A 23540-nucleotide genomic window follows, 5' to 3' on the forward strand; every position below is an offset into this window, starting at 1 on the left:
GCTGGTCGTGATGTGATGTCCCTTCTTTCATTCCTGATTTTAGTAATTTGAATCTTCTCTTATTTTTCCCCTTGGTCTACCTAGCTAAACATTTGTCAATTTTGTTGATCTTTCCAAAAAAACAACTTTTGATTTCACGAATTTCTGCTTATTATTACCTTCTTTCTGCTTGCTTTGGGTTTAGTATGCTCTTCTCTTTCTACTTTCTTAAGGTAGAAGGCTAGGTTATTGATTTGAGAAATTTCTTCTCCAGTACAGGCATTTTCATCTATAAATTTCCCTCTAAGCACTGCTTTTGCTGCATCCCATAAGGCTTGGTATGTTTTGTTTTTGTCACATACCTTCCCCAGCTGCTTCCCTTGCACACTTTACCCTCAGTTCTTCGTAAAGCACACTATTGCCACATTTTCTACTTTTTTTGAGGAAATTTATAGACATTGATATTAGATCCTTTCTTTTCTAGAATCAGTTGCTTCTCGCCTTTCTTGCTTTCTAGGATGTCTTTGCTTTCTTTTGTTTTTCTTTATTTTTTATGTTCATTCATTCTTTCTTCCTCTTTGAATGCTATTGATTATTTTGAAACAGCATGGAGAAAGAGCAGTGAAGAATAAGTAGGAAATAGGATGTAGTCGCTGAAATGTGGAAAAAGAGAGAGAGAGTTAGGTACTTATTAAAGATTAATGGTATCTTAAAGAAAATAATTATTAAAGCATAATGAAAAGGAGTTACCTATTTTGGTCCTTCCTGACAAAACAAGTGAAGAATTAGCAACCTCTTTATAATTTTTCTTGCATTTTCTAAAAAGAGTGTGAGACTGCCTCATCTAGGGGAGGTAAGATTAAGAAATGATTCAGTTTGTTGTGTTTGGAGGTATCTGGAGAGCTGCTATGAGGAAAATGTTGGTCGCTTGTTTTTTCATATGAGATTTCCCATGCAAATGGGTGGATGAAAATTCTTGAATCTATTGTTCAAATGAGAAAAGCATGACTAAAAAATATAACAAAAAGCTATTTGCCTTGAATGAACTTGGGATTAACTCACTTGATTAAGAAATTCATTAAACAACTTCCTAAGATTTTTAACTCAATAAAGCAATAATATATTGGCAATAGTCCCTAGACTGTCAAGGTCATTAGAAGGCTGATCACCATTTAGGTTCCTAATGTTACTGTCGTAACTACCTAGTTTATTAATATTAATAATAGGAAGAAAGCAAAGGGAAGGCCAGACATTATAAGCATGGTCATCTGGGCAGCTTCACCAGGGAGCTACAGCTTCACACTCCCCAGGGAACCACCAGTGCATTCCCTGCAGACCACTGGGGGAAGGGATTCAACAAAGGGTAAGACAGGTGCACACACAGTGAAGTCGGGGTGATGTACGGAAGGTGTTTGCCTCTCAGTCTAACCTGGGAACAGTGATAATTGGCTATGGGCTGGATCCACTGCAAGCATGCAAAATCTTGGAAGGGTAAAATCCCCCAGACAAATAATTCTCTCTTGTTCCTCTTGCCACTTGCGCTCCTGTTTCTCGCTTACTCCGTGGCCCACACACACTGGGTGCCTCCATAGCCATGGGGGCCTAGAAGCCGCATGGCCAGCCCCACATGCAATGGACTGCAGCTGGGAACACAAGCTTAGCTAGCCTGATGCTGTACTGGACTGTACAAATATGGAGCAGAAACGCTGGGCAATGGCTTTGATCTTAGCTCTGCTGAAGACAAAATGGGACTTTTTCCATGGCGGACTGGAGGGAGATGGGACCTTGGAACGGAAACCCCTTAATATCACCTCATCAATAAAGCTTTCCACAATACCTCATCTTCCTGTGGGGGCATCAGGATATTGTTATTCCCATGGCACCCCGAGAAGCCTGCCTGCACTAATGACAGGTGGGGACACAGAGAGCACCCCACCAATAACTCTCAGAAGGAAGAAGGTTGCCAAGGACCTAGCTGGGACTGATACTAATTAACTGAAGGACTGCTATGCATCTAGAGTGAACGTACGAGAGCTGGTGTTCTGGAGATTGGGTCTGTCCATTACTCTGGCTCTGGCAGGAGTAATGGTAGAGCTCTAAGGCAGAGAAGTAGAGCTCACCATAGCACAAAATGGTCATCTGGAACACAGGACTTTAGCTTGCTGTTATAAAGACTTCTGAAATCCTTATACAAAATGTAATATTATAGGCTTCCAGCTGAAATGGGGGCATGCTCTAGGGTTTAGAAAAATTAAGAAAGACACTGATGAACCTGGAGAAAAAGGAGTATTTCCTAGTTTGAGAAATGTAAATAAGTAATTTCTAGTTTCAGAAATATAAATGAGGGTTTTGGGATCAAGCAATACCATAGAGGAGAAAGAAGAAAATGGGGGATAACATAGGGAGACCTAAGCCCTGAAGGACAGACTCGAAAACTTTCTGAATCACAGCAGAGAAGTATGTCAGAGGGAAGAGAACCAGAGAGAGGGGAACCCCGCTGCAGGATCAATCTGCCTGCAGTTGGGTTAGAGGACCAAGTCTAGGCATCAGAGCATCACTAGGAAAATGCAAGGAAAAACAAGATACGGTTGAGAATCCTAGAGCCAGGATAAACACAGGAGTGAACACCTATATTTGTGTTTTAAGTTACACTTTTTCTTCATTTATGAGCACTTCCACAGACTCATTTCCTCATAACCATAAGAGGAAATTAATTTCCTTTAGATCAGGATTTCTCCATCTCAGCTCTACTGATATTTGAAGCTGGATAACTCTTCATGAACATTGTCTTGTCTATTGTAGGATCTTTAGCAGCATGCCTGGCCTCGACCCACTATTTCAATATATTTAGGACTATTTGAGACCATCAAATTCAGCTTGAAAACAAAACAAAAAATGAAACCTATATAGAATTCGTCACATTCTCAAGTTTCAGGTAAACTTTGAAATCATTCAGATTAGTTTATATCTGGCTAAGGAAAAAAATATTCAAATGCAATATAATGTCTGAATTTTAAAATCTTTTAAAATTGTGTTTCTTTTAAATTAGGTAACATTGCTTAATTAAAATTAACAGAAGGTGAGTTTCCATTTTTCTAATATGAAGACTAAAATCGCATGCACACATGAATATTCCTTTCACCATTACAAAGGCATTAAAATCTGATAAGTTAAATCTGATTAAACAGTATTGCTATTCACATAAAAGTATCTTGTAAAGTCAGCAAGCAAAGAAAATTAGTACACATTCATAAGCACACACAAAATAAATTTTGGACACAGCTTTAATTTCACACCCTATCTTCTATATCAATTATGAATCTATACTTAGACATATGCTTATTTAGTAATTAAAATACTACCCATACTAGAAGAAAATGAGCATAAAAACTAGAAGGGACTATTTCCATACATTGAAAAAGTAAATCCACTGAGTCCCATATTGCTAACGAAAGAGCTCCGTGCTCCCATGGAGACAGTGTGATATAGCTTGTGCCAACATGAAACTGTGCCTCTAACTCCAGATGAGACTACCAGTTTGGCTCTCACCTGATTTATCTGTAGAATCTTCAAATTCCACGAGGAAAGAGTACCCATTATTCCAGATGTGTAGGCAGGTGGTCGGGTCATAAGAGATGGTGAGCGGTTTTAAGTCAGGATCATAGACACTGTCTCTCCACCGGATATTGATGGGCGACTGGCGCTCACCCCCTGGGACCAGGTCCATTCTCTCCCAGAGTGGATGCACTAGGAGAAAGCACATCGGGACTGCCATCAGATGTCCCTTATCTGGGATCACGCATCAGGCAGTTCTATTTGTGGAGAGCCTGCAAAGGCTACTGGAAACTAGAAGTCTCGGGACTTAGCCAGTTAGGGACTTCATGGACTGACTAAAGCACGGGACACAGACATGGGCAGGTCAGAGGAAGCCCTTTGCAGAGGAGCAGCCTCTGATGTCTTGTCAAACTGAAGCCTCTCAGTCAACCTTCTAATTTCACCTAACCAAGTGCGACCGTCTTATGATAACAGGAAAAATGCATGGAGATTAGGATTGATAATTTCCTGAGCCCCACCTGCTAAACTAGTTTTTTTGCAGGGGAGGCATGCCCATTGTATTTTTATTTATTTATTTTTATTGAATTTATTGGGGTGACATTGGTTAATAAAATTACATAGGTTTCAGGTGTACAATTCTATAACACATCATCTGTATATTGTATTGTGTGTTCACCACCCCAGGTCAAGTCTCCCTCCATCACCATTTATCCCCCGTTTCCCCTCTTCTACCTCCCCACCCCCTTTCCCTCTGATAATCACCATGCTGTTGTCAGTGTCTAGGAGGATTTTTTTGTTGTTACTGTTGTTTTGCTTACAAAATAGAAAGAGATTCATAGATACAGAGAACAGACTGCTAAACTAGTTTTAAAAACAGGGACATATTAATGAAAATTTCAATAACGCACATATTTTCAACAAAATAAATGGGGAAAGAGGAGAAAGAATTTTTGGAAAGCAAATGTTCAATCAACCATTAAGGTTTTAATTGGTTGGCTAGTAGAAATAAAGACTTGCATCATGCAGCCTATAATTTTGCTTGCTGTTTTGAAGATTTCTTGAATCCTTACACATAGTGTAATATTATAGGCTTCCAGCTGACACTGGAGTACACTCTAGCGTTTTAGAAAAATTAAGAAAAATACTGATGATTCTGGGAAGAAAAGGAGTAACTTCTTAGTTTGAGATATATAAGATGTTCAAGGTTTGGGGGCCTTGTTGATGGACAGCAGAGTGAGTCACCCTAATATCTCTTTGGCATAAGGATTATTTTAGGCTAAATATTTTTAAGAAACAGCTGACACATGAGAAGCTCTGAAAACCCAGTAAAAGTTCCCATCTTGTAAGAGACATTTACATTTGTAAGGGAATCTCCATTTGTAAGGGTGTCTCCCCTTTCGTACCTGAAAGAAGACTAAATCTGTAGAGACTCTCATCGCTGGAGAAGGCACTGACCTAAATCGACATAACCACCTTGCCCTTGTTTACTGTGCTTTGCCTGATAACCTCCCACACTAGACCCCCGCCCCATCTTCTTTTGTCTTGAGCTGAAGACAGTATTTAAGGTGGTGGCTTGGGCCATTTGGGGGAGTTACTCAGTTTTCTTGAGTCTCTCCCATGGATACAGGAGGTATCCACGTTGTTCAACTTCTGTTTGTTTTTTCTCCTGTTGATCTGTCTTTTATTATGGGAGGGGGGTGGGTCTCTGCCTGAACCTAAAAGGGTAGAGTAAAAATTATTTTTCCTCTTCTACACTGTCATATCATACAGAAGAAAGAAGAAAATGGAGGGCAGAGAGATATTTAAGCCCTTAAGGACAGACTCAAATACTTCTTGAGTCACAGCAAAGAGAAGCAGAGAGAGATAAATCCCACTGGAGGAACTATATGGTCCTATTTATAAGTGTATATGCTGAGTTCACCTCTTATATAAGCAAGCTTTGAGGATTAGGCTGCCATTCTGCAAAACCTGGGTTCTTATACCATTGCTAAGGTTCTTGGAGTTCTGTTTGTAACATGAATAGCTATGGACATTATACATTAAGTGTACATACACAGTTTGTCCCACGTGGGCACTGAAACATCACTGAGGCTGATTTTTCTACCAAAGATTCAAGCACCAGGTTTTGTAACTGCACAGGAACTTCACTTCTTTAATACGACTTTTTCCTTAATTCAAGCTAGCTCTGTGCAGTCTAATAGCACCATGATACACTGCACACCCACTCCCTTAATCATTAAGCCCTTAGAGCATCACGTTCTGGTTAGCATCATATGGTCTTAGGAACAAAATCTCAGGTCTGTTGATCAAGGGAACAGTTTCAAACTGAAGATAACATCTTGTCTTCAGTTATGTTCAGCCCCAGATCCATGAAAGCATAATGTCCTTACTGACCACACTCTCATAAAACTGGACAGAATGACACCATGACTGACATCAGGACCTGATACAATGATCACTACTCCCTATCCTGGCCCCAACTAGTAAGCAGAGCCCACAACTCCAGTTCCCTTAGTCATCATGATTAATAATTGTTCCTGTATACCAGGGGTGGGGAACCTTTTTTCTGCCAAGGGCCATTTGGATATTTATAACATCATTCGAGGGCCATACAAAATTATCAACTTAAAAATTAGCCTGCTATATTTGGTCAAACATTTAATTAACTCACCCCTAATGTGGCTGGAACTGTGGTTGCCTTGGCAGGGCCAGACCAAATGATTTCGAGGGCCGTATATGGCCTGAGGGCTGGACATTCCCCACCTCTGCCTTCTACAATCTGTCCTCATGCAGGCCATCAGGGAACCAGGTCTTTGAGCATTAGCTCACCTGTGTCTCCAGGCTTGGTGCCATTTCCTTAAATAAACCTTTACTTTCTTTGCTGCAAACTCTTGTTCATGTTTTATTGGGCTTTGATGCATGTAGGCAAATGAACCCCTTCAGTTTGGTAACAGTCATTGTGGCAAGTCCCTGATAAATCTCAGAAGACTTCCTGATAACACAGACAGACCTGCTCAGACTTCAATGCAAGATGGATTGAAGCCACATATATAATTGGGGGTGTTATAGCTCTCTGCCCTTTAGAGGCACCATGGGTAGGTAGAACCAAAATCAACAGGAAAACTAAAAGAAATATGAATTGAGAGAAATCGTTACTAATGACCCTCTGCACTTCACCCCACAGCTACGAATGAGTCTAAGGATTTGAGAAAGTGACAAGGCAGCTGCTATCCAGTCAAATTTCCCTGTGTATAACAGGGTCCCTGACACTCCTCTTTTCATTAAAAAGCAAAACAACAAAAACCAGAAATTGCCTCTGATTTAGTCTTACATAGGCAACATTCTTCTTTCTGAGGTAGCTGCCCAAAGCTGGAAGTGTAAGATCTTAACCTTGTCTTTTTGGGCAATGGTGCTCCAGCAGTATAGACATAACGCTCTCCAGGCAGTTTCTAGGCCAGTAGTTCTCAACAGAACTCTGCCCCAAGGGGACATCTGGCAATGTCCAGATACAATTTTGGTTGTTATAACTGGAGGAGGGTGGTGCTACTGACATCTAGTGGGTGGAGGCCAGGAATGTAGCTAAACATCACATAATGCACAGATTACCTGGCCCCAGATGTCAGCAATGCCAAAGTAGAGAAATCTTGGTCTAGAGCTAAAAGCAAAGGCAAACTCAGAGTATTCTTTTTTGTCTTTCTAATTTATTCATATAATGCAGTACTCTCATCTCTAGAGAGGTCTGAAACCAATGTTCTGGGTTTTCTCCCTTAATACAAAAAAACTTGAAGAACAAGAACTTTCAGAAATCTAAAATGGAAAATGTATATGAATTGGTACAATATATTCATATTATAATTGGATTAGAATGCAAATTCCTTGCAGGCAAGAGCCATATCTTCCACCCTTTTTGTTGTCTTGTAGTGCCTTATCTGACATACGCCCTTTAATTTTAGTATTGAACTGCTACTGTTGGGATAAAAAGCTGTATTTGATTGTGTGTTGTTTTTAAACTTCTAGAAACACCTCTGAGATATTCAGACTTGTGGCTGGGGACTTGAGAATTCACACTTGTTGTGTATCAGTTTGACAGGATTTAAAATCTTGTTTATGACAAAAATTGAAGTTGTTTGGATCTAAGAATGAAGTTGTTTTTAGAGGTTGTTTTGATATGAGTGACATAAACTGTGTCAGGATGTCATCTCATCTGTTCTCATTGATAACCACTCAGTAGCTCAGCTGCTGAGGGTTGCAACAGTGGCTTATCCATAGGAGCATATAAGGAAACAACTATGAAAAGGGGACATTTAGACTATAAACACCCCGAGTCTGTGGAGAAGACTGAGAGAATTTGGTCTGGGCAAGGTGGTATCTTGGGCCATTTCCAGTAGTTACTCAGTTTTCCTGGGTCTCTCCTATGTGTACAGGAGGTATCCATGTTATTTTGTTTTTTAGAGAATATGTTTTTAAGTATTTTTTTTCTCTTTGTATTTATAACATAATTCACTTAAACAATCACAGAATCCTTTTTTTCCAGTGCCACAAACTATGTTACAAATGAAGCTGGTCCTGCTGCTTATCAAAATATATAAGACAATTGATGTTTTATGTAAAACCACTTTGTATGTTAACTTGTTCCTAAAATCCTTCCCCGCCCCCCTTTTGGCCTGGTATCCATGTTTTAAAAATTCTGTTTGTTTTTCTTTGATTAGTCTGTCCTTTATTATGGGGAGGGGCTTAGCCAAGAATTCAGAAGGGTAGAATGAAAATAATTTTTCCTTTATACATATGCGTGTAATTATCTGTCTCCCCGCCACTCTGTAAACCAGACTGAGCTGACTTTCAATCGCCTGTGGACTGCAGGAATAGAATAAAGACCATCACTGGGGAGGTTTCATTCCCCTTTTATCTTTATTTCATATTACCCTACTGACCACATTATTTTTTTCTTTAAAAATCTTTTAGGTTTATCTCTTTCTCACCTCGCCCATGACGAGCAGCCTAGTTCAGCTCTCTACAGCCCAGACTTCATAACATGTCTCTTGGTTGCTTTACCTCCTGTCACTCCCCTCTACTCCATCTTCCCAAACTCTGCTCTTGACATTTTCTCCAACCACTCTGACCTTTCCCTGTGCTGAACTCACACTGCCTTCACTCTCACGCCGTTTAGCACCTTACTATGTCTCATGCAATGTGCCTTTACTTTATCTGCTCAAGGGGCTTGTGTCAACTCTAAGTCCTAGGGCCTGAGTCCTGTACTTTTTCCACAGGTCCAGGGCTGAACTTGGTACCAGGCACAAAGGAGGCACTTAATGCTTATTTTACTGATAGAGAAAACCAAACAAGTTGACACCAAGGCTCTGTAACCTTACCTCTCGCTCACAGTCTCTCCAACGAGACAAGCAGGTATACCCAGAAAACCTCCTGTGTTCACATGATCACATCTTCCTGTTTCTTTTTCATTCCTGAAAATCCTACTGGCTCTCAAGGTCAGTTCAAGCCCCTTCCCTGACAGCCCCACATTACATTAAATGTCGTCTCATCTGCTGTTACTCCTAGGCAACTGCTCTCTGTACCTGCACTGTCTAACATGGTACCCCCTTGCCCAGTGTGATAAGTTTAAATTGAAATGTGCTGTAATTGTAAAACATTGAGGAACTTTGAAGACAGTATAAAACAAAGAAAGTAAAATACTTCATTTATAATTCTTACATTCACCTTACTTTAAAATGATATTTTAGAAATATTGGGGTAAATAAAATACATTAGTAAAATTAATTTCACCTATATACTATACTTCACCTATATTTTCTATATTAGTAGAATTTCACAAATGAACAAAATTTACTCCCTCCAGTTTCACTGAGATGTAACAGACATACACTTTTAAGTGTGATTATTAGAAAATATAGAATTGCCTACATAGCTTGTTTTTGTGGCTCACATTTTTAAACTACCAGACAGTGTTATGAACTTATGCCTTTCAACTTTCTGTTACAAAAGTAAAAATTTATAAACTAGATAAATAACTTTTTTTTTCCACTTTAAGCCTCACAGTGCCAGTGTTGAGAATATGCCAGTCTGGGTAGGATGTGGGCCTGCTGGTAGGAAGCCACACCCAGCAACCAGAACTGTATTAAACTCTGGGCAGTTCATTTTAATGAGAACATGGCCAATGTGGGAGGAAACAAAATACATTCTCAATAAAAATATCTTTATGGAGCAGTTTCAAGTCCTTGGGTTTAGCTAGATTCGCATTCCTAATTTATAAGCATTCCTTTCTTACCTATTTTTTTATTATGTGCAAATGGGGTCAAAAGAGACTAAATCCAAAGAGAAAAAGTAGAAAAACCCAGACCTAGAAGCAAGCTAACATTTGAAAACTCTGAGTCAACCCCTTTAAAATAATGAAAAATTCCTCTTCAATGATATACTTATTCATTTCATCTCTCCACAAACTCCAACCCATCTCTCCACAGATACACAAGTTATCCTCTCCCATCATCTCAACGGTTCTTAACCAGGACAATCCTGTCCCCCAGGCTCATTTGGTAATGTGTGCACACATTTTTGGTTATTGCAGCTCAGAGGGGATATTGCAGGCATCTATTGGGTAGAGGTCAGGGATTCCATCCAACACCCTACAGTGCACTGGACAGTCCCTCACAACACAGAATGATCCACCCCGTCGGTGGTGCCACAGTAGAGAATCCTGCCCCATAGAGACGTGGATGGTAACTGGCCATAAAGCAGGGGCATGACATGCGAGAGGTTACAGTGAAGACCTGCTCCTCAAGACTGTTTACAGCAGAACACACACTTGACAAGTTGCTCAGCCAGAAGTAACTACAGTATGGAACTCAGGAAAGAGTATTCCAGAGTGTGATGCTACTGTTCTGAACTGCTGGCAAACATTTAACATGCATCTTCCAGAATGTTCAGATCCACAGAAATCATTCAGTCTGTGGATCAACCATAATGAAAAGACAATTGCTAACAAGAAACAATAAAAAACTGGTTCCAAAGTATTTGGAACTGGGATATCTCCCTTGTCCTATTTCTGCATGACATCATTTTAACATGTTAAAACTGGTCAAGAAAAGGGCTTTCCAAGCCTTACTGTGGTAGTCATTTTGCAACATACACGTGTATCAAATCACCACGGGGTACACCTTAGACTTACACGTGTCGTGTGTCAATTATAACTCAGTAAAGCTGGAACAAAAAGAAGTTTCCACATTTCTTTTAGAGGACAGATAGAGAAACAACTAGTAAATTCTCACAGTTCTTAAGGCATCTAGACCCACTCTGGAAAGCCACTGACATCCTATCCACAAATCCTTAATTAATACGTGTGATCGTTATGAAACAAGCCTCCCGCTCTCCTTCCAGCAGCAGGGTACTCACAGGCTCGGTTCCGGGTTTTGTAAGTGCAGGTGTAGAGGCTGCAGGGCCTCACTGGCAGGGACCTCAGAATCTGGAATCTTCCCCACAGCGATTTGCATGGAGAGGCTTGAAGGACGACCCTCAGGTTACTCATCACTACCATCTTTGGCTTGAAGTCTTGGTGAGTTGGCAAAGAACTTGCAGGAACCTAATCACCCAGAGGCAGGAGGACACAGGAGGAAAAGCTGTAAACAGTAGAGATGGAAGATCACATGGAATCCTCTAAGTCAGACCACAACATCCAGACTATCAGTACACACTGTGGGGATGAGAGAGGCCCAAACGAGAGTCAACAGTTTATCTACTTTTGTTCCTCAAACTCCTTGGTCACCTCACTGGCAGGGGCTGGATGACTGACTCAGGCGTCCTGCCTTTCCCTTGGGGTTGGCAAATATTAGAGGTCCAGAGAAACAATCCTCTTGAATCACAAGAATGAATAGACTGTTTACAGTACAGTTTCTTAAAATTAAAAAAGATATACACTTCCTGATACCCAAATTGTCCAACAAGATATTTATATATGAGAAGATACCAAAGATTAAATCTCCCTCCAGGCAGCTTGAATAAAAAAAAGCAATCTGCATCTGGATTTCTTAGAAAAACAAAAAAACAACCCAAGACACATTCTGCCAAAACAGTCATGGGTCGTTTTGAAATCCAAGCTTAGATATAACCTGTGACTGACAATTTTAGGTGTAACACTTTTTCCCTTGGTTAATGGGGAAAGTGCAGAAGGTTAATCCTGAACTAATCTACAAGTAGATTCAATCTGAATATTCATGAATGGCTGCACTGATAACCTCCCTACCCCTCACATGTTCACAGTTGAGTCTCAGAAGTGGGTGCTTTCCAAGGCATTCACTAAGTGCTCTCAAATTATGGTAACGTTAACTTTGAATGCTTCTTCCCCACTCCCCACTCAATGCTTCATCTCCTTTTCCTGAAATCTGCTATCCCTGAACCAAGTAAGCAAAGGTCAAAAATGAAAAACAAACAAACTTTTCTTCTTGATTATTCATTCACTCCACTATAGATTTCAAAGTGCTTAGAGTGATTACTTGAGATGCATTCAGACAACTGTTCAGGTCACCATTTGAGCAACAACGAGTGTGGTTTGGCTGCACAGCTGGATGCTTTAGCCCTCCTGACCTCTCAGCCTCATGTCCAATTGACTCCTTTCTGCACACCAGCCACATGGACTTTGGTTTTTCCAACTGCTGTTGCTCTCTAGCCTCAGTGTTTATGTAGATGCTCCTCCTTCCCTGGACCACACTTACTGTCTCAGTGCCTAGTTAATTCCTACCCAACCCTTGATGACCCTATCCAATGTCACTTCCTAGAAGCCTCCCTAGACTGGGGCCTCTTTTGGTGAGCCCAGGGCCCTCTTCTTGGTCACAGTGCTCATCACAGTTGAATTAAATACCTCATGAAAGGGGACTGGTAGAAAGTTTTTCAATCCCATAGAGGCTCCTCACCTGCAGGCCTGACTCCCTACCTGGGGTCTTTAGGGCAGTGACACCTAAAGTATGTCTTCACTGACAAAAGGGGTTGGAGATTCTCAAACCAAGTTAAAATCACTTTTGTTCATAGTACTTTTATGTGTGTGTTTGTATATAAACAATTTTGGAGGGAGCAGGTATATCAAAATGTACCTTAATTCTGTTCTTCTTTCTACTGATTTCTATCCCCAGATTGAAGCAGCAATGAGCAACCATCTCATCCAAAGCACTGTGCTGGGTAAAGATGAAAAACTCCTGTTTTCCCACCATTCCCACACGCTTGCAATCCACAAACACTATCTAACCAAACAACTTCTGGGGGTTTTTAAGTTACCTTTTTTTACTGTGGTAAAAAATATATAATATTTATCATTTTCACTTTTTAAAGTGGCATTAAATACATTCACAATGTCCTGCACCCATCACCAGTATTTATATCCAGAACTTCTTCATCATCCTCTATATAAACTCTACCCATTCCTCCTGACCCCCAAACCCCAGCAGCCTCTTTTCTACTTTCTGTCTCTATGTATTTGCCTATTCAACATACTTCATATAAGAGGCATTATATAATATTTTTCCTCTGAGTATGGTTTATTTCACTTAACAGAATTAAACACGTATTTCTTACTCAAAGTCAGATGTGATGACAGCCCTGACTTAATTCAATGAGAACAGAGGGCAGAGGCTCTAAGTTACAGAAGGGGGTGATATCTGAACCATGTGTCTTAGGAGAGAGGCTATTTTAACAGGAGGCACAAAAACAGAGAGATGAATAGGCGTAATGTCAGCAATGATGAAGACATTGTTAGGGAGGCAGGAGTGCCGTAGGAGCCAAGGCCAGAGAGGACAACTGAGGTTGAAATAGGTAGAACCTTAGGTTTATTCAGTAATCATCCCAGTGTCAGGGGGAGGTGGGCAAATGTATGGAAAAGGACTCCCTTCTTGTTTACAACCTAGGTTTTTTTAAAAAGAGACTTAGTGATTTTCGGGAACCCAATGCCAAGAACAAGGTATACTCAACAGAAGGGAACTGTCCTTCAAAGAGAATGTTGTGATAAGACAGGGTCAACAGCATGCCTGACCACCAAGGGAGTTGTAAAGATGAGTGGGCTTGCTCTTGGCTCTGCACAAGGGACCATGTGAGGGTCTGAGACCTGTTACCAAGGCGCCCAGAGCAGTCTGGGTAACTGATCCTTGGTCTAGCTCCAGAGCCATCAGGAAAGCCCTAAGCTAAGGCTGAGCTGGCGCAGCAGGTTGGAGCAGTCCCCAAGGTCGAGGCCATAACTTGGGGACTGCATTCTACAATCGTGCTCTCTGTGCACAACACCAAGCCTGGCACCTGATGACACTTCACCCAGAGGAAGTGTCTCTTGCCTACTTCCAGACTGGCTCTCTAGGACTAGGAGGATACAAGAGCTCCAAAGGGCCTGATGTCAACCTCAACTTCTAGGTTGTCCTCCTCACAAAGCCCACCCAGTAGTGGGCTGCACATAGTGGTCTGGAAGTCTGAACTTCCGTTTGTCTCCTAAAAGTACTGCTGACCTCACTGCAGGAGACACTGACTCTAAAGATGACTTTGTGTTTTTTGACAAAAACAAAATCCTTCTTTTTGTAATAAAGCCAAATGTATCTGAACTTCCCATAATCCCAAGTCTGTTATGAATATTTGTTAAGGTGTTGGCCAAGCACATGTCCAGGGGACACAATGGAAGGTAGAGAAAGATGGGAATTTGAGATTAATTCAGAGAATATAAATTCCCAAGAGACTGGAAGGCTTTCAGGAATTATTCTATGTGTACAGGAGGAAGCACTGATGGTTCCTGAGGACTGTCAGCACAGTGCAGGATGGATGGGAGTGGGCAAAGAGTGGAACCAGGAAAGTCAGTGACAAGGTGATTGCTTCAACCATTCTTCATTCAGTCCCATCACTCTTTTATTCTTTCATTCATCAAGACATCAATCAAATGTCTATTAAATGCCAGACATCATTCTAGGTTCATTGGAGAACAAAATAAAGTCTCTACCCTTGTGGAACTTACATTTTAGTAGGGGGAGGGAGAGAATAAATGCCAATTTAATACATAAGTCAGTTGTAGAGACAATTAAATTAAAATATGTTCAATGGAAAGTAGAGCAGAATTTAGAGTGAGATCCCTGGTCTCTACCCACTAGATGCCAGTGGCACCCTCCTTCCAATTGTAACAATCAACACCGTCTCCAGATATTGCAGATGTCCTTGAAGAAGGGGGATCACCTCTGATTGGGAACTACTGCTCTAAGCAAAATGGGGACATGCTGAAGTTTTTGGAGTAGAGGAAGGACATAATCTGATTTATATTTTTAAGAGATTATTCAGGGTGCCCTATTGGAAACTGACTGGCGTGGAAGGCAGGAAAGAAGCAGGAAGACCACTGAGGATAATCCAGGGGCTGTAACTAACGATGTCGTAGTGGAGGTGGTAAGAAGTGGTTGAGTGTTGCCTACAATTTGGAAATACAGCCAGTAAGATGTGCAAGAGAGGAGTCAAGGATGATTGGAAGACTCTTGGCCTAAGCAACTGGAAGAATGGAGTTTCCATGAACTGAGATGAGGACAATAGTGTGTGGAACAGGTTTGGGGTGGGAAATCAGTAGCTCAGAGTTGGGCATGTGGAGTTTGGAATGAAATTCCAATCATTCAATCGGAGAATATGAAGCAATGAACTGGACAGTGGGAGTAGAGATGGACAAGGCACTTTGCATTTGAGAGATCGCCATTTTGGTGTAACAAAACCCAACAACTGGAGGAGAGAAAAGGGAAGAAGTTGAAAAAGGCTTCTACAGCTGGTGAGCATGAATCCCTGATCAGAGAAAGAGAACCTGGCAGAAGGTGCAGGTGGGAAGGGAGAGATGGAGCTCCTCATCTAATTACATATTGGATTTGACGTCCAAGGTACAGCTGGAAGGTCTAGGAGAGTTGGCAATGCAGCTCTGGTGCTAAGGAGAGACTATGAGGCAAGAGAGAGAAGGAACACTCCCTCCCCACAGAAGTTAACAGGTGTATAGAGGGAGACCGAAAAAAAAAATACAGTGATTAAGGAAGCCAAGAGATGGAGAAGGAACAGTTAAATGCAATCAAGGAAGGAATGGGGCATGGAAGGCCAGGGGTGAGGAGGGTTCCGGGGAAAATCCAAGTAAACAGAAACCAGTTTAGCTAATGCTGGGCTACAATACCTGTAACAATACATGAGATCATTTATATTCAAGCCTAAAGCCAATCCCCTCTTTTACACTGAAAGTTACAGAAGTGGTTATTTAAACTTACCCAGAATCTCATTAAATCCAAGCTTGTGAAATCACAAATAATGTTTAATTATCAAACATAATATATAACAATGAACTATTACCGTACATTACTGGATTTCACAGAAAATTTGTCTTAAGTCTGTCCTTAAAGATGGGGCTGCTCACATAAAAATAAATGGTTAAAGTGAGAGGCAACAAGCATTTATTTGAGATTTAAAAAAATAGCTATTCAGGCAGAAATCCAAATAGTGTTCCAATTAGGGGGTGAAGGCAAGGGGTTTTTATGAGAAAGGAAAGGGGAACAAGTGCAGGAATAAAAGGAATTTCTTTGAGTGTTAATGAGCTAAGGAAGGAATTTCTATAGATGCAGATGAGCTAGCATAGTGATGCTAATATCAAAGAATGTTGCCCGGACGGCTGGGTGTGGCTCAGCGGTTGAGCATCGACCTAGGATCCAGGCGATCTGGGTTCGATTCCTAGTCACGGCACATGCCCGGGTTGTGGGCTTGATCGATGACTCTCTCATCATTGATGTTTCTACCGCTCCCTCTCCTTTCCTCTCTCTGAAGTCAATAAAGTTATATTTAAAAAAAATAAAGAATGTCTTTCATTTTCAGTCATGTAGTCTCATCTACTTTCCTGTTAGCTTTGCAAACAGCTGTATGGGATACAATGCCATAGGCCCAATCCAAAGGTTTGAGGAGTAAGACGTGCAAGGTCATTCCTTTGGGATGACAGCTCTGACTCCATTTTGAAGTGACTCTGTTCACATTAATTTTTGCAGAACCATGGGCTGGATGGGGCCCAAGAGGGCTAAGTTTTCTGTACTATATTACTTTGTGATCACTAATTATTTATGTATGTCTTTGGATTTTACTAACATATCCTTTATCTGCTGTTTTGCAGACTTAGAAATGTGTGAAAAAGTAAAGATTCTGAAAGTCTTGAATCATTCATAAATCACCTATTTATTAAATGACAAAGTTTGAACTCTGCTTGAGTAAGTCATTTATAGGTATGCAAAACAGACAGCAAAAAAGTACCTATTAAAGGTAATGATTACATTGAAAAAAATTCCTTGATTCTTATCAGAATGACCCTTCATTTTCTCACCTCCTGATTTAGAAAGGAAGCCAGCTTGCAAGTCTCTAAATTTAAATTAGAGGTTATGTTTCCTCCTCTCACCCACTTCTTTTCTCAGAGTATGCTTCTAATCCGGGGTTGCCAAAGGTTTCAAAACACATTTCTAGTGACTGCTTAGTGTGCTGCAACTCACTGTCCAAGTGGGGCCTGTCCTCCTACCATCAGATTTCTAAAATATTCATGTTTACTCATTCACTCACAATTCAGTCTTTACTGCATTCCAACCATGAGGCTTCACAGCCTCCCCACTGGCTCCAAGAAGGTGTGCACAGGCACAGAGAATGGTGCCTTTGCAGCCCTCTTGGCCTTTCAGTCCTGGTACTGATGTAAAAGTTAGCTGAATAAAGGAGGACAACCTTATGTAGCTGAAAGCTTTCCCATTTCCAACATATCCAAGAACAGGGACAGTTTTGAGGGATGTGCAGGGGCAGATCAGGGGGAGGGTCTCAGGCAGCTTCCCCCACCAGAGAAATCTGGCTACTCCTTTCCACATTTCAGCAAGACTTTTATATCAGAATAAAGGTGACCAGATTATCAGTAAAGGAAGTAGGGGAAGCAGAAAGCAATGTGGTTTTCAGTAGCTGGGAGAGAACAAGTTCTATCCAAATTAAGGTGTACACATTAACTTCTTGTACCTCTCAAACTTCCCCAGTTAAAATATCCGTGCGGGGAGGACAGTACATGAATATTAATGAGTTGCCACTAGCCTCAAGGCAGTAGCATTTTAACACTGAAAGCCAGAGTCACAGCCATCAACTTTTGTATTTCAGAGGTTCTCCAATTCTGGGGCAGGGCACAAAACAAAAGGGAGAGAAGGAACTGGGAGTGCAGAAGGCTGAGATTTGTCCCCGCGACACAGCTGTGATGCTGATCCCCTGCCTCGGGGTGGAGGGTGGCTGAGACTCCATCCACAAACCCTGGCATCGTCGGGGGAGGAAAGAAATACAATACTGAGCCAAGTCAGTCCCAGCCTGCGGCGCCTCAGCTGGTAGGACCGCAACCTCAGATTTGCAGTCCCTACCCGTGTCCAGCTATTTCACAGCAGCGTGGACTTTCTTGGGTTATTCACATCCAATCAACACTCCCTCCACAGGAACTATCTTCACGCTCCCCACAAATTGCCCGGGGCAGCTGTTTTCCCATCAAGTGCAAATACCCTAAAGGAAGTGCAGCCATCCGGTTAGCGCCTCCCGTAGAAGAGGGCTGCGCAGGGGGCGGCGAAGGTGATGCCCTACCAGCCTGCCCCGTCGCCCGCGGGCCCCGCGGCGATACACGCACACAGCTGTCCGGGGTCCAAGACCCGGCGGTGCGGTGCTAGGTGAGGAAGGTCGGCCCTCCCGGAGTGGGCCGGCCCCCGCTGTCGTCCCCACTGGGCTCGGCCACCGGCCCTTACCTGAGCGTTTTCCCAGGAGCGCGAGGCTTACTTAGTCCCGCGACTGGGGCTTGCAAACTTGGCCATCATAGCCACACCCCCTCATGCTCCACGGCCAGGGCCACGCCCCTCGCCCTAGGCCACGCCCCACGTAACGGGTCACTCCACCCCCCGTCCTTCCTCGCGGCCCTGGCCACGCCACTCCAGGCGGGGCCCCTCTCAGCCTTTCGCCCGGCCCCCGGCCCAGCTACTCCCCTCTCCCCCGGCCACGCCCCTGAGCTCCGCCCGCGCCGGCTCCGCCACCTCGGTACGGCGACGCCCCCGCGCTCCCCGGGGCCTCGCCCCTCCTGCCCCGCGCAGCTCCCGGCCCTCCCTCCTCCCGGGCGGAACTTTGTCGCAGGAATTCGGTGTCGCGTGGGCGGCCCCCCAACTTGTCTCCAGAGCAACCCTCCGGAGCCCGAGAACTGAGCGCTGGCGTCATTCTGTCGGGTGAAGTCAGGCTGCAGGCTTAAGAGCCTAATCTAAAAAATGGCTTTCCTCGAGTTTTTCCTATTTCCAACCATCAACTGGATATACTAAGAGCCGGCGGCTCAGGAGGGAAACGCAAACACTGGGCCGCTCCTGCAGCCATGTTCCTTCCCGCTAGTTGTCATGTCCGCTTCACCGGAGTTTCTTCAAGCCAGTTTTCACGTGCTCTGAGCTCAAATTTTGCACCGCGGTTCCTTCGAGCCCCTCAGGCAGATGCGTGGGGTAAACGCGACTCCTGTATCTCCTGCCGTCGCCTCCAGACGAACTTTCCCAGGCAGCCGGGTCGCAGCCCTGCGTGAGCTCAGAGATTACTCTGCCTGCCTTCTTACTCTCCCCATTTACGACTCGGGGTCCACAAGAAAAAGGTGACAGACGAGGTTATAACCAGCTTTTCTACCCCCGTACAGAAATCCCTCTGTCATCCATTCAAATCATATAATTAAGTACAAACTCCCCTAACAAATAAGATGAGCCTCAAGGAGCTTACAGCCTGAAGTTGTCCCAACTTGGGTTTAGATGTGACAACTATAACAAGAACACAAGAGACATGTGACAAGGGGTTGACAGGTGGGAAAGGATTTGGTAATCACAGGTCTTTTTTTTTTTTTTTTTTTATTGTTCAAAATATTAGTCATGCTTTTGGGTACCAAACAAGAAACCACTTTTATAGGACTTAGTACACTTCTTTAAGCAATAAATTCTCAATAAATCTTCACTGGATATTTGCCATTTTCACATGTGAAGAAAGAGAACATTTCCCCACTTCCTGGCAGTAAGATTTGCTACTTTTATGTCTTCATACGTCAACAATAAAACTTTTTATGATAGCATATTTACTATTTTTCTTCCCACCCTCCACTTCATGTCTGGCTTGAAGATAGTGGGAATATTCCAAATGTTGCACTAGACAAAGAACAGAATGTTTGAACACAACACCCTGACCCTGAGAACCTTGACTCATTTATAAAATGTTTCAACTGTCAGTCATTTTTGCCTGAAAAATAAACTCACAGAAATTGATCCAAATACAGCCTCTATAAATTACTGAGTTGATTTTTATACAGTTAGTTCTACCTAATCTTCTTCCACAAATGATTTGAGACAGCTTACTAAAATATAAGCATTACTAGATAAAAAAAATAATTTAAGGAGCCAAGGAAAGGAAGACTTAATGGAAAGAGAATAATGCAGCCAATGATAAGACTATCATTTAAGTATGCAGGCCATCAGATCCAAAATAGTTGAGTAAGGTGGGCCAGGGATTTTTAAAATTTTTTCAGTAACAGTTGACATACAATAGTATATTAGTTCCAGGAATATAACATAGTGATTAGATATATTATATAACTTATGGAGTGACCACCTCCAATAAGTCTAGTACCCATGCTATCCTTGCTCCCTCCATTTACCACTCTAGGTCCAGAAGAAAAAAAAAAATTGAAGAAGTTATAACCAGCCTTCTTTCCTGTCCAGAAATATCTAAATGGGCACTTCTGAGACAAGGGCTCTCCATTAGCCATTCAGTCACTTTATCAAGTAAACCATCTTTATCAAGTACTATATTCCAGTGACAAATAAGACAAACCTCAAGGAGCTTACAGACTGAAGCTGCCCCAACTTGGGTTTTGATACAATAAGAAACTACTACAAAGGAAGGCGTGTTAAGGAGGTTGATAGATGCAAAGGACATGGTAATGGTAAAGTTAATTTGTATATCAGGACCCCACAAAATGGGGTCACCCCAGTGGCCCAGCCCACATCACAAATCTAAACCTAAGTCATCCTGCACTTATGGGACACATCTGTCAAGGAAACCCAACACACACCAATCACAACTGTCCAAGTCAGCTTAGCTAGCTTACCTACCCTAGAAAATACAACCTGCTTTGCCCTATAAGGAAAACCCCTGCCTCCTAGCCCATCCTGTCCTATTTCCATGTTGCCTCTTCTAATATCTATAAAACTCACTCTTGCCCAAAATCCCTCAGGAAGAGGACTCCTGTGCTTGTAAGGCACTGTCCTCTCCCAACCCATGGATTGTATTCCCTTGAATAAAGGACATCAAACTCGTTACTAAATTGTTTTGTCATCTGACAGTAACCACAGGTATTCTTGATCTGATTAGTAGGAATATCTTTGGCCAGAAAACATAGGAAGCCACTTTTACAGTACAAACTACAGCCCCTTACACAATAAATTATCAATAAATCATCACTGACTGTATGCCCCTTTAACTCGTGTGGAGTGCTACATTTCCCCTCCATAGAAGCAAGATTGGCTACATATAATTTTTCATATGCCAGCAATAAAGATTTTAAGATCACGTATCAGTTCCCTTCTCTTCCCTTCCCACCCTCAATTCCATTTCTACCTTAAAGACAGTGGGAACATTCACAAATGTTGCACTAGAAGGAACACAGAGAAAACAACTTTTCAACAGAACACTTTCACCAGGCTCACTCTGACCCTGAGAACTCTGCTTCATTTATATAAAATGTTTTAAATATCATTCATTTCTTGCCTTAAAAATAACAGGAAATGAGACTAAATACTGTGCAAGTTACTGTGCTAATTTTTATGTAGTTAGCAATAGCTTACTTCACAAATGATTTGATACAACTTATGAAAATATAGGCAATACTGGATGAAAGACAAAGTTGAAGGAATCAAGGAAAGGGGAACTTTTTAAAAAAGAGAATAACACAGCCAATGATAAGCAAGTAGGCAAGCCACTGGATCCTGAACTTTTCTTTGTGAACACAGAGAAAAATGTCCTTGTCCAAGGGGGGCCAGAAATTTGACTGTAAACTTCTGAATGCCCATCGAGAGAATGACAATCATTTTAAAGTTTTCCTGTGTTCATAAGATATAAAAGCTAGGGTTTTTGTTTGATATATTTTGAGCACACTTTTTCTTTATTTTTAGTATCAAGAGAAATCCTGATCCCTCATAAAGGTGATGTGAGCTAGGTGGGAAATAAGTGTCATCAGGAATCACAGTCCCCCTCAGTGGATACCACTGCTACAAAGACAGAACACAGTGCTTTAAATCAATGCTACATACTATCCAAACTTTCCTGTGCAGCTGAGCAAAGTATGCAAGTCCTGAATGGTCTGGCCAAATCCAGGGTACCATTTAGATTACTGCTACCCAGGATGGCAAGTAGATTTCAACTTGCATTTTAACTCTGATTCATTCATAGAAGCTGCCTGAATAACCATGCTGTGAAGTTTTGTGGCTGAGTCCATACTCAGAAGGAAAAGGTTTTGTGATTAACATGGCAGGATGGGTGACTGGCTGCGAGCGACAACCTATCTGGAATCTCTGATTTGTAGGAATAGAGGTCTTGCATACAGGTCTTTTACAGCCCTCCCAAATCGACATTTCTCATTATAGGGTGTTGAGAATTATCCTATGTGGTAGAGAGTACAAGGTCATTGTCACTGGCCACAACTTCAGGGCAGAAACTCTGAGATACTGATTCATTCATATGCTTTAAGGAGGAAGGTACTTTAAGGTTGTATTATGAAAATGAAAACATCTAACCAAAGTGGTCCAATGCCCCTGTCACCTCTTTATAAAGGCTGGCAGAGGAAGTACATATGGGCAAGGCTAAACACTTCTGGGTAAACTCCAACATGCAGCCTATGAGTCGATTAAAGACCAAAAAGTCCTACTAGATTTTTCTAGCTGCAAGGATTTTAGCTTAGAAAAAGAAACACTGTCTGCCAAGACCATGAAAAACTTTCAATGTAACATCCAAAACACAGTGTAAATATTTAAACAACTACAAGGAAATATCAGAAGATTCGGTGTGAGTCTTGCTTTTACTACATGGAAGTCAGTATGATTTATTGGTCTTCATTCACAGGATGAGACACAGAGACAGGCACACATACATCCCACTTAAGTAACTGCCCTTTAAATTCCCACCGTAGGAATATAACACTGGCAAAATTACACTCATTCAGTCTAATTTTTGCTTCCAAGCAATAGTGATTAACTTTCACTGAAGTAAAAAAATGTTAGCCTGTAAAAAATAAACCAAAGTTCATAATGGTTATGGCTGTTAATTAACCTATAAAATTTGATGAGCCATTTGAATATCCTAGTTTCATAAGATTTTCGCATCTTAAAATAGAGCATAAAATATCAGGATGAAAACAAAAATATTCCAAAGCCTTGTTTATGACAGACCCTGAAAGTGTTTTATTTTTCCTTTCCATTTAGGAACGAGAGAAAAAAATGTAATGTACCTCAAGATACTTAATTTCCAAAAGTTTTAGGCTTCTTAGAAATACAATTTATGATTATGATTAGTCAATTGAGTTATAGTCAACATTCCAATATTGATAGGCCAAGAGAAATGCAACCCTTATAATATTAAAACTTTTTTAATCCTATAATCAATTATTCTTACTTTCCAGCTAGACCTTTTGGAACCATGTGATATATCCAAAGCTCCACAAACTCCAATTTTCCATCAAAAATCTGTAACAACATTATTATTAAAAGCAAACTATGAATACTTATCAAGTGCAAAGACTAAGCATTAGGTATGAGTGGAATGCACAGTGATACTGGCAATATACATGCATTTCAGTTAAAGGGGTTTTCAAACAGCTCCACTGTCATAAACTAGAGAATGTTGGAAAAAGTGAGGGCCTGCAGGACCCCATTGGGGATAAAGGAGGGGAGAAGTGGCTTTCTCCCTAAACAGCTTTTGTGGGAATC

At 41.6% G+C, this 23540-nt stretch overlaps 1 protein-coding gene across 3 annotated transcripts in view; it reads right to left on the reverse strand.

The window, feature by feature from the left end:
• The window catches only part of CA5B (carbonic anhydrase 5B), a 52449-nt gene that overhangs the window by 13837 nt on the left and 15072 nt on the right, over positions 1-23540 (reverse strand). The window contains exons 1-3 of one of the 3 annotated variants that reach the window (XM_081125654.1): positions 18300-18395; positions 10939-11125; positions 3529-3726 (exon numbers count right to left, since the gene is read on the reverse strand). In XM_081125654.1, the coding sequence (XP_080981780.1) occupies positions 3529-3726; positions 10939-11080 (340 nt within the window). In that variant the 5' untranslated portion in view covers positions 11081-11125; positions 18300-18395. Of the gene's footprint in view, positions 1-3528; positions 3727-10938; positions 11163-18299; positions 18396-23540 lie in introns of those variants that run through there. The other 2 variants (XM_081125655.1, XM_081125653.1) reach the window with 2 other exon arrangements.

This window comes from Miniopterus schreibersii (genome assembly GCF_964146895.1).
Source record: "Miniopterus schreibersii genome assembly, chromosome: X".
Taxonomy (NCBI): Eukaryota; Metazoa; Chordata; class Mammalia; order Chiroptera; family Miniopteridae; genus Miniopterus; species Miniopterus schreibersii.